The sequence below is a fragment of the Solanum dulcamara genome, chromosome 10 (genome assembly GCF_947179165.1).
Source record: "Solanum dulcamara chromosome 10, daSolDulc1.2, whole genome shotgun sequence".
Lineage (NCBI taxonomy): Eukaryota > Viridiplantae > Streptophyta > Magnoliopsida > Solanales > Solanaceae > Solanum > Solanum dulcamara.
In genome coordinates, this window is record NC_077246.1 from 70,808,490 (window position 1) to 70,821,294 (window position 12,805).

At 35.7% G+C, this 12,805-nt stretch overlaps 1 protein-coding gene across 1 annotated transcript; it reads left to right on the forward strand.

Annotated features, from left to right (window-relative positions):
• Positions 1-1,798: 1,798 nt before the first annotated feature.
• Positions 1,799-3,786, forward strand: LOC129871123 (probable E3 ubiquitin-protein ligase RHC2A). Its single transcript, XM_055946002.1, has one exon. It carries the CDS (start codon positions 2,132-2,134, stop codon positions 3,317-3,319), a length of 1,188 nt encoding a protein of 395 aa, XP_055801977.1. The 5' UTR covers positions 1,799-2,131; the 3' UTR covers positions 3,320-3,786.
• The last annotated feature ends 9,019 nt before the right edge of the window (positions 3,787-12,805 follow it).

Below are 12,805 nucleotides of genomic sequence, written 5' to 3' on the forward strand. Positions count from 1 at the left end.
TACATTATTTTATTTTTACTACATTCTATATATATATCAAACGACCCCTAGATGTGTCATGTGTATACTTAAATCCAGGGAAAGAAAAGAAAAAAGTCATGAAAAAAAGAAAATGAGAGCGCCATCTAAAATTGACTATTCTAGAATTGGATAATTCTCCAAAAAAAAAAAAGATCTTCTATTCTTATCCTCATTTAAATCTATATAAATTCAATCTTACAAAAAATAATCTTTTAACCCTACCCATAGGTCCTTAACAAAAAATAAAATAAAATAAAACACAGAGTTATAAATAATTGGAGTTCTTCGATTTATGGCAAGAAAAAGCCAACCATTATATAAGTCGTTATCCATTCAGAACAGAACCAATCCTTTTTTGATCTCCAAAGAAAAATATTGAAAAAAGAAAAATATATTAAATAAATTAAAATCGAAACGAAGTAACATTTTATTTAAACCATAGATGTTATCACTTTTTTTTTGCCCTTTTCATGATTATTACGTATTTTCTCCGTTTATATTATTTATTCAATATTTATTTGATATAAAAAATAATAAATACAGCAACAACAATTATAACATATTCCGTAAAATTTCACGATTAGAGTTTGAAGAGGATAAAATATATATAAATCTTATTACTACCTCGTAGAAATAGCTATGAAAGACCCTTGACTCGAATACAATAAATCAGAGTAAGTATAAAAAGAAAAAATGACAGTGAAGAAAATATAGGAATTACAATATAAGCAATAACAACCTAGGATAGAGTATACGTAGACCTTATCACTATTGACTCCAGCAAGAAAAATAGTAATTAAAGAAAAAAACCATGGCATGCATATATGCAAGGAATCGTAACAACAACAAGAGGGTGTCGTCACCTAAACATAGTAAATTATAGATAAAATCAGATACCAAAAGTCAAAAACTACATTAATTAATATGTTAATACTACGACCGTCATGGAGCTCTATACTCTCGCCCATCCAAAGACATGCATATACTACTAATAACCTACTAACCTTCTACCCTTATCCACGACCTTCATGTCCTTTTATCTAAGGTCATGTCCCCAGTAAATTAAAAATATTTTATATCCTGCCTAATCACTTCTCCCCAATACTTCTTCAACCTACCTATGTCTCTCCTCAACCCCTTTATATCCAACCTCTCGCACCTCTTTATTGGGGGATACATACTTCTCATTTTCACATATCCAAACTATCTCAGTGTCTCTTCCTTCATATTGTTCACCACGAAGGTTATTCCCACTTCATCTAGAATACCCTCATTCTTAATTCTATCGCTTTAGTATGCCAACACATATATCTCAATATCTTCGCTTCCGCTACTTACATCTTTCGAACTTAAAAGTTCTTCATTGGTCAATACTACACTCCATATAATAAAACCAATCTAATCAACACTATATAAAATTTATCTTTAAATTTTAATAGTACCTTCTTATCACATAAACAATAAATACAAACCTCCACTTTATTTATATCACATCAATACAATGTCTAATATCATTATCAATTTTTTTATTTTTTTTAATTAAAATAAATAAATAAAACGATAATTTTACTAAATATAGAAATATGGACGTGTAGTTTGCTATAGACACCAAATTTCCCACACACCATTTATCCACTAACACGTGTCAATAAATGCCAGCTTCAATTACATGTCATACTCTTAGTCATCACTTGCACCACATTTTCCTATTTTACCCTCCACCCCCAAAAATATACCGTCTATATCCCTTCTCCGTATATTTGTATTTCAGCCCCCATTCATTCTCCTTCAATCTCTCTCTATTTCCCCCCACTCTCTCTCTCTATCCTAAAATATTCCCTCTTTTTTCAAACTTTGCTCAACAATTTCGATTCTAAGGCATAGTTTTTGGTATTTTCTTGGTGGGTTTTGATCTAAAGTTCACTTTTTTGGGATTAATTTGTTGAAATTTTCGGATCTATTACTGGGTTGTGAAGAATTCGTTTCTGGGGTTGTGGGAGTAGTTGATTTGTTGAAATATTCGGATCCGAAACTGGGTTTTGAAGAATTCGTTTCTGGTGTTGTGGAAATTTTGTATTTTGACTTTTGAATTTGAAGTTAGATTTTCTCGATGTCTTCAACTTATTGGTGTTATAGATGCAATAGATTTTACAGAGTATGGAGTGAAGAATCGATTACTTGTCCCGGTTGTAACACCGGATTTGTTGAAGAAATTGAGGCTCCGAACCGATCCACGCTGTCGGGGTCTCGACGGAGGCATTTCCCTCCGGCGGTGATGCAGACGGCAGCGCGCAACACGGAGCAGTCTCCTGCTTCGGGTTATGGTTCCGGGTCAAGTCCGGGTGTTCGTAGGAACCGGAGGAATACTGGTGACCGGTCGCCGTTTAATCCAGTGATAGTCCTTCGTGGTTCTACAAATGGAGGTGGTGCGGGTGGGGAAGGTGGAGGTGGCGGGGGTGGAGGGGGGTTCGAACTGTATTATGATGATGGAGCCGGGTCGGGTTTGAGACCCTTACCTGCGAGTATGTCCGAGTTTTTACTCGGGTCGGGTTTTGATAGGCTTTTGGATCAGCTGGCACAGATTGAAGCTAATGGGATTGGAAGAATGGAGAATCCACCAGCTTCAAAAGCTGCAATTGAGTCACTGCCAACAATTGAGATAATTCATTCTCATATTGTGACTGAATCTTGTTGTGCAGTGTGTAAAGAGGCATTCGAATTAGGCACTGAGGCGCGCGAAATGCCCTGTAAGCATTTATATCATTCAGATTGCATACTCCCATGGCTTTCGCTGCGCAATTCATGTCCAGTTTGTAGGCATGAATTGCCCTCGGAGACTCGGGATGTTGTCGATCCGAATAGAGCACCACCAGCACCACCGAGTGAACAGAGTGTAGCAGCAAATGATGAAGGGGAGGAAGCTGTTGGATTGACAATATGGAGATTACCTGGTGGTGGATTTGCTGTTGGGAGGTTAGGTAGGAGAGGTGGGGAGAGAGCTCTTCCTGTTGTATTCACTGAAATGGATGGTGGGTTTAATAATAACAATAATGGGGTTCCAAGGAGAATTTCATGGGGTTCTAGAGGGAGCGAATTGCGACAAAGTGGTGGCTTTAGGAGGTTTTTTGGGAACTTGTTTTCGTGTTTTGGTGGTGTTGGTTCATCAGGGTCAAGCTCTAGTTCAGATTCTAGGATAAATCAGAGCAGAAGTAGTTCAATGTCATCTGTCTTTCTTGCTTCAGCAAGAAGGCGCAGGGGCTGGGGTTTCGAAGCTAATAATGGAGTTAGAAGATGGTAACTTGAGTACCGATGGACACGACACGATTATCATCATTGTAAATACACTGGAAGTGAATGCTAGCTCTTCAATGTCGACGCAAAAATTTATTTTTGATATTTATTAAGGTGACATTTATGCAAATGAGTTGAAGATCCTATAGCAGGGATGGTGACATTCGAATATATTAGTGTAAGAATTGCTCCCCGCAGTGTAATTCTTCCTTTTTATTCATTTATCTTTTCCCTTTTTAAGATTTAGTGTCTTTTAAATTTGGCCCGTCTTGTTGGATAACTTAGTGGAACTTACGAAGCTTACATGAATTCTTAGTTTCTTGTATCTGAGCTTCTGTTTACTTGGAAATTCAGGTATATCCCACAATAGGGATCCTGCATTTAGTCTTGGTTTGTTAGTTAAAAACTTGCTTTTGATCATGTAACCAAATTGGTCATCGAAGCTTATAAATATAAGATTGTTGTTCCCTTATAGCACAATTCTCTTTGTTCTCTACATTTTGATGTCATTAGTAGAAGTTTGAAAGCTACTATTGTTGGTTGTTTTATGCGAACAATAGACCAATTGCATATGCTTAGTGTGATAAATGTTGAACGTTCGTATTCTGTGTTTTGGTTTGGGAGGGGGGAAGTTTTTAAAGTGGTATTGAATCATAGGTGAGAGTTTTCTCTGTGTTTTGGTTTGGGAGGGAAGTTTTTAAAGTGGTATTGAATCATAGGTGATGGACTCTCGTAAACACTAGTTACAGCATGGAAAGGTGAAGTGAGGTCAAAATAGCAGGCCATGTTACACTGCATACTACTGATGGTAACATAAATTAACCAGTTGATGGATATATTGATTTGCTTTTTGAATGTTACAGGTTAACAATAAGTTTTAAGTGATGTTAATTGATAAAATGAGCCTATGGTCCAAGGGGGTAATCTTGTGCAAAGTGGGAACTTACTAACTTTTTTATGGGTGTGCATAATAATAATCCATTTGCTGATAAAAAGTGGCCTTCCAGTGGCGAAAAATGTATGCTGATGTAGCTCCAGCCTCTTGGCTAAGACTTTGTAGACCTGTATTCAATGAGGAAACTTTTTCAGGATTGAGAAGTGAAGTATAAGTGGAGCTGGTTATCAATTAGAATACTTTGAAAAAGAGAGGAGAGGCAAGTTGAGAAATGTTATTAGGATGTGAAAAATAGTAGTCCTCTGGTGGCAGGGGAGTGCTTATTATTTGGTGCAATTCCCTGCCTGCTAAGGAGAAGAATATTTATTGTTTCAAGTGAGGAGTATTTGATGGATTTTAAAGTGATCCCGTTTGGCTTCAATTATCGTTTTATCCCGTTTGGCTTCAATTATCGTTTTATCTTGTTGTGACTACTATTATCGTTTTATCTTGTTGTGACTACTGTTTAGGATGACTTGTCAGGTTGTCTATAATAATTTGTCATGACTGTTTTTATTTCTGTTATTTCCTTCTCTATATTGTTTTGAGCTGTTTTTTCTTGAGCTAAGGTTCATCAGAAACAACTTTGTGCCTCATAAGGTAGTGGAAAGATCTGCATAACTCTACCCTCCTCGGACCCCGTTTTGTGGGATTACATTGGGTATGATGTTGTTGTAAAGTAAATCCCATTTTGGGATGCTGGCAAAAAACTGAGTTTTATACACTGTGATTGTTCACGTTCTCCTTTGTTCATTTTTTTCAAGGTGGAAATGGTAGGTTTCATGTATGGCTATATGTGGGCCATGAGCTGCTTTGATTAGTTATAACTTAAGAGTGACAAGTGGATTCTTAGCATATTATTCTTCAGTTTATGATACATCTTGGCAGAAACAGGCTTCCAAAACACATTTTATCTTGCAGCATGCTAGCTAGGATTACGTCTATATTTGGGCGTGCTTACCTGTCTATTAATATATGGCGTCCTTCCGGTTTACACTGACCTTTAGCAATAACTGATGGCCTAAATCTTGGTACTATTGTTATTGCATAGCTGGAAGATTGTCCGGTTATTAATTGATGTTCTTGGTGTGTTATGTTTGCTTGTGTACTGAACCAAATTAGTTTGGCTCTTCTATTTGGGAGTTAAATGCTTATGTAAGAAGTCGGTTTCCTGTGCTGCATACCCAATGCCCAGGCATTATCGCGCACAATCAGTAGCCTTTCACCTCGCTCGTGGACACCACATACGACGTTTTAGGGGTTGTTACAATATGCCCAAAATACAAAAGCGGTATCAAATCGATCGAGACTATTTTTTCGCAGGTTTTGATCCCCTGATCAATATTTCGGACTCCGATTTTCCAAAAAGATTAAGGATAACTGTTGTTGCCGCAAATGCAATATTTCAGCATGACTATTAGTGGTGACTATAATTGCCGCTAATTGGCGATGCAACAGGAATTAAATGATTTTATCAATTTTTCGTATATGTTAGCTACGGATTTTTTAGGTGTTGGGGTTCCGGGTTGAATTTTCTTGGATTCTTCTATTGTAGCGTGCGTAACAACCTGGGGAACGACTCCGATAGCCCTGCCCTTTGCGCTGAAAGGAATCACCTCTTTTGTAAGAACCTCTACCTCCAGATGAGGTACCCGAAAACTGACCAGAAGTATGGCCCCTTTTGGGTTCCCCGAACTCCTCCTTCTCTATCAACTCCGCCTCCTTGGCGGCACTAACCACCGACTGAAAGGAGGCTCTATCTCTAGATTCCCAAACTACCGACTGCCTGATAGAATAAGTCAAACCCCTCACAAAACAGCAACTCCGTCATTCGTGTTAACAGTCTGCACTATGCCATGTTATGACAAGAAATTGAAGATTTTTGGGACATTGACAGCTTTGCATTTGGCCATCAAATGGATCTGTCTCTTTTGAATGAAACATTCAGAAGAATACATGGCTATTTGACAACAGCCTAACGAGTTTTTTGGACCACTAGTTAGCTTGTTAAAAGTTATAGGTTGAGAAAAACCTTAGCAAGCTCTTTTAATTGCTAAAATTGGACCTATATAGCATATGGGGCCATCTAATCTGAGTGGGATGGTAAATTGTCGGTTACTCGGGTGATAGTCAAATAATATACCTGTAGATAAAAAGAAGGTTTCTAATGGTGGAATGAATACTGTTAAGATGACATTGAGAACCTCTGAGAAGAAGACAGGTGTTGGGGACAAATCTTCTTGGTTAAGAAAAGAGCACTTGAGTGATTTTTCAGGATGGGGGACCTAATAGTCTAGGGGGGCATGCACTTGAGGGTCGATTGAGCATCATGAGGTCTCAGGTTCAATTTCCAACCGAGACGAAAATATTAGGTGATTTCTTCTCATATGTTTCAGTTTTGACGGACAGAGTTATCTGGTACATGTTGCATGTTATTGGTGGAAGGTGACAGATATCCCATGGAAAATTGTCTAGCGGGGCAGTGACTATGTTTTGGTGCCTTCCCTGTCTGCTAAGAATAAGAATTAGTTCTTGTTTTAAGTGAAGAGTATCTGATTGATAAATATTTGTTCTTAAAAGTAATTCCATTGAGCATAGTGTTGTTGTTTAATAGTTTGTGATGACAGGTAATGTGGGTCCTTCCTAATCAGACTTGACTTCGAAAGTTTTTGCAACTGAATTTCCATATTCTGAGGGACCTGCTAGCTGCTGTCTGCTTAGCTCAATTATATGTGGCCTCCATTGTCCTAATGCACACTCAGGTTTGTTCATTTTTCTATAAGATTGGTATGGTATGTTTGATGTATTATTATATGGCTGGATATGGACCATGAGTTGTGTGGACCTTTGGTTAATTGTAAACAATCAATTATAGTAGTGGAGATCATATCATTTGAGGCTCTCTGCTAAAGGACAGTTATGACCAGAATTTAGAAAAAAGAAGGTAAGCGTAATGTCGTTAAGCATTTGGTTGTATATCTCCTTTAGCCTCAAAAGCCGTCGTTGTATGTTTTCTTTATTGTCGTCTGCTACGATCTCTTCTTCTTGATATGGAAGAGGACAATGGGGGTGCAGATCTTGCCTTTATACGCCATTATCAACTGCATCGTGCCATGGCATTTCAGTTGTGTTTTGAGTACGATACAGTTGAAAAATAAGCTGTCATTGGAGCTATTTTTTGTGTAAAATTTGCGCATAGCTTTGGCACATTGGTGAATGGTGATAAAAGGATTCATATAGGCAATACCAATAAGACGTGATTAAAAGTTAATAGATTTTAAATCTTCAAATATTGAATAATTGTGACGTGTTAAATTGAAATAATCAGGACTTATGAAGATTCATCTAATCGACTTCAAACTTATTTTAGATCAACTATGGGCAGAGCTCAGGTTAAGGATTCATCCGACTCTCCTTCGTCATTGCATTGTGTGCAAGTTTAAAAATTATTTTATATGTATGTAGTGGGGCGTAGATTTTTGTTTTTGTTTTTTTAATGCATTTTTTTCTATGTATTTTGAATTCTTTTAGTAAAATTTCCAACTCCCCATCTGGGGTTTCGTTTATTATAAACTAAAAAGTGGTTTGCTGATTAATGAGGTCGAAAAATGTCAGTAGTATTCCATTCTTGATCGATAGTAAATGATTGTGTTTAGCAAGTAAGCGGTGCGAATCTAGTGTTACGCTAAACATTAAAAAAATATCTTTCTAGGTGGTTTTTTCTTATATTCTTTCATATTCTAATGTATATAATTTAGTGGATGGACTTTTGTGAAAAATAAAAATTTCTTTTAGCCTCTTATTAAGTCGACATTGTATCTTCATTTGGTTATATAAATCTCTCTTTATATTAAGAGGATAATTAAGCATCTATGGACTATCAAATAATGTCAAAAAGTTGAGAACCTGTCATGTGATGACAACAAATTAGTTTTCTTTTAAGATGCTTACAGCTTGTTTTTGCTAATTAAATGGAAATTAAGGGCCTTAAATCATGGGATTTGTCTCTTCTTAATGAACATTCCCAAGTATAAGTGGCTGATTTTTGGCATCTCAATGAATATTTTCTGACCACCACTTTTTGCGTCTAGGAAAAGCTTACTCGAATTTCATGACAGAATGATAATTATTCTTACAATCAAAGTGGTTAAAACAACTCTGTGTTTGGAATTAAATTTTGTCCATTTGCCTTATTTTCAAGAAAATTACAAGTACGATCTCTCATGTTTAAGAGTTGGTACAATCATATTGAGGCAACATATACTAATTCCCCAAGTCGTTACAGATGGTCCTATAAAGGTTTATAAAAAAATTGATCGGAAGTCATATCATCAAAAAATTAATGGGTTATTACACACGAATAACAAAGAAAATTGCTAATTTCTGTTGAGTGATTCCTAAATATTACGAAAAATGGTGTGGATTATGCCGATGCTACACATACTGTTCCCTCAGGTTGTTACAGAGGATTCAGTAAAGATTTTGCAAAAGAATTGATTAGATGTCATATCACCAAAAAATTCATTGGCCAACACACAAGAAAAATTAAGAAAATCACATAATTCCTGTAGAATGACCCCTAAATGCTACGAAAATGACGTGGATTATGCTGAGGCTACACATATTGCTCCCTTAGGTCGTATGGAGGGTTTTTCAAAAAACTTGACAAGAAGTCATATCGCTAAAACATTTACAGGCTAGCACATATCAAAAATTGAGAAAATCGTCTAATTCTTGTTGAGTGACTCCTAAATGCTTTGAAAATGACATTCATCATGCCGAGACTACACATACTGCTTTTTCATCGTTACAGAGGGTGTTGTAAAAGTTTTACAAAAAAAATTAATCGAAAGTTATATCACTAAAAAATTTATGAGTTAACACATGCCAAAAATTGAGAAAAATGTCTAATTCCTGTTGAATGGCCCCTAAATGCCACGAAAACGACGTGGATCATGTCAAGACTATACGTACTATTCCCCTAGGTCGTTACAGAAAGTCCTGTAAATAATTTTTTTAAAAATATACCGAAAGTCATATCATCAAAAATATTAATGGGTTATCACATACGAAAAATTGAGAAAATCATCTAATTTTTGTTGAGTGTTGCCTAAATGCTACGAAAATGGCGTGAATCATGTCGATGCTAAACTTATTGTTTCACCAAGTCATTACAGAGAGTGCATTAAAGGTTTTGCAAAAGATTGATTGGAAGTCATATAACCAAAGAATTCATAGCTAACACAATGAAAAATTGAGAAAATCGCCTAATTCGTATTGAGTGGCCCTAAGTGCTATGGAAATGGCGTGGATCATGTCGAGGCTACATGTACCGTTCTATCAGGCCATTACGGAGGGTCCTGTTAAAGTTTGCTAAAAAAATGACCGAAAGCCATATTACAAAAAAATTCTTGAGCTAACATACACGAAAAATACGAGTAAATCGCCTGATTCTTCTTGAGTGACCTCAAAATGCTATAAATATATCGTGAATCGTGCTAAGACTACACATACTGTTGCTCGAGTACTTATGGAGAGTCTCATAAAGGTTTTGCAACAAATTGACAAAAATCATATCACCAAAAAATTAATAGATTAACACACGAAAAAAAAGAAGAGAAATTACCTAATACCGCTTTAGTGGCCCCTAAATGCTATAAATATATCGTGGATCATGTTGAGCCTACACGTACTGCTACCCCTAATACTTACAGAGGGTCCCATAAATATTTCGCAAAAACAAAATGGACTGAAAGACATATCACCAAAAAATTCATGGGCTAACACATACGAAAAAAATGAGAAAATCGTCTGATTCCACTTGAGTGGTTCCTAAATATAATAAATATGTTGTGGAACATATCGATGCTACACATACTTCTCCAACGGGTACTTACGGTCCCATAAAGGTTTCGCATAAAAAAAATGAAAGTTGTATCACCAAAAAATTATGGGGTTAACACTCCAAATAAATAAGAAAATCGCTTAATTCCACTTGAGTAACTCTTAAATGCGATAAATATATCTCGTATCATGCTGAGACTACACGTATTGCTCCCGCGAATACTTACGGATGACCCCATAAAGGTTTTACAGGAAAAAATGTCGAAAGTCATATCATCAAAAAATTTATGGAATAACATACGAAAAAAAATGAGAAAATCATCCAATTTTATTTGAGTTCCCCTAAATGATATAAATATGTCATGGATTAGTCGAGGCTACACATATTGCTCCCACAGATACTTAAGGAGGTTCCAATAAAGATTTCACAAAAGATTGATCGAAAGTCACATCACAAAAAAATTCATGAGTTAAGACAAACGAAAAAAAGTGAAAATTCCTTAATTTTTCCTTCAATGGCCCCTAAATACTATAAACATGTTGTGAATTGCGCCGAGGCTAAACTTACTGCTCCCCTGGGTAATTATAGAGGGTTCTACAATTTTCACAAAAAAATTAACCAAAAGTCATATCACCATAAAATTGATTAGGCTAAGACACACGAAAAAATAAGAAAATCGTTTAATTCCGCTTGAGTGACCTATAAATACTCTAAATATACCTTGGATTACATCGAGGCTACACGTACTGCTACCCCGGATATTTAAGAAGGGTCTAATAAAGGTTTCACAAAAATAATTGACCAAAATCCATATTACGAAAAATTCACGGGCTAATACACACGAAAAAATGAGAAAAATTAGCTTAATTTTGCTTGAGTTTCTTATAAATAAAATAAATATGCCATGAATTATCACGTGACTACACATATTATTCCCTCGGATACTTATAGAGGGTTCCATAAAGGTTTAGCAAAAAAATTGACTGAAAAATATATCACCAATAAATTATGGGCTAACACATAAAAAAATGAGAATCTTTAAATTTCACTTGAGTGACCCCTAAATGCTATAAATATGTTGTGGATTGTGTCGCTACTACATGTACAGCTCTCCTGGGTACTTATGGAGGGTCACATAAAGATTTCACAAAATAATTGACTGAAAGTCGTATCATCAAAAAATTTATAGCCTAACACACACGAAAAAAATAAGAAAATCGCCTAATTTTGTTTGAGTGGCCCCAAAATGCAATAAATATACTGTGGATAGTGCCGAGGCTACATGTACTTCTCTCCGGTACTCAAAGGTTCCCATAAAGGTTTCACAAAAAATTAATCGAAATTCATATCACCAAAAAAATAATTGCTAAAACATATGGAAAAAAGAAGAGAAAATCGCCTAATTACGCTTGAGTGACCTTTAAATGCAATAAGTATGTCGTGGATCATGTCTAGGCTATACATACTGCTCCCCCGGGTACTTACGGAGGGTCCCATAAAAAAATTGCAAAAAAATTGATCGAAAGTCATATCATCAAAAATATTATTGGCTAACACGCACGAAAAAAAATGAGAAAATCAATTAATTTTGCTTTAGTGGCTTCTAAATGATTTAAATTTGTTGTGGATAATGTCGAGCCTGCACGTACTACTCCCCTGGATACTTATAGAGGGCCCCATAAAATTTTCAAAAAGATACACTGAAAGTCATATCATCAAAAAATTAATAGGCTAACACACATATGAAAAAAATAGAAAAATCGCATAATTCTACTTGAATGACTCCTAAATGCTATAAATATATCGTGGATTATGCCAAGGTTGAGCGTACTGCTTTCTCAGGTACTTATGGTGGCTTCCATAAAGGTTTCACAAGAAAATTGACTGAAAATCATATTATCAAAAAATAATGGGCTTAAACACATGAATAATGAGAAAATTATCTAATATCGCATGAGTGACCCCTAAATTCTATAAATATACTGTGAATCATGTCGAGGCTACACGTACTTCTCCTCCAAGTACTTACAGAGGGTCTCAAAAAGAGTTTCAAAAAAAATTGATCGAAACCTATATCACCAAAAAATTAATAGGCTAACACACACGAAAAAAATGAAAAAATCGTCTAATTCTGATTGATTGGCCCCAAAATGTTATAAGTATGTCGTTGATCATTTCGAGGCTATAAGTTTTGCTCCCATGGGTACTTCCAGAGGCTGCATAAAGATTTCACAAAAAATTGACCGAAAGTCATAATATCATAAAATTCATTGGTTAACACACATGAAAAAAATGAAAATAACAGTCTAATGGTGCTTGAGTGACCCCTAAATGCTATAAATATGTCATTGATTATGCCTAGGTTACACGTACTACACCCCCGGATATTTATGAAGGGTTCCATAAAGGTTTTACAAAAAAATTGATCGAAAGTCATATCACCTGAAAATTCATGTGCTGACACACACGAAAAAGGTGAGAAAATCGTGTAATTACGCTAGAATGACCCCTAAATGCTATAATTATGTCATCAAACATGTCTAAGCTACACGTACTGCTCGCTGGGGTACTTATGGAGGATCCCATAAAGATTTTACAAAAAAATTGATTGAAAGTCATATTAACAAAAAATTCATGGACTAACTCACTAAAAAAAACTGAGAAAATCGCCTAATTCTTATTGAGTGACTCCTAAATTCTACGAAAATGGCTTG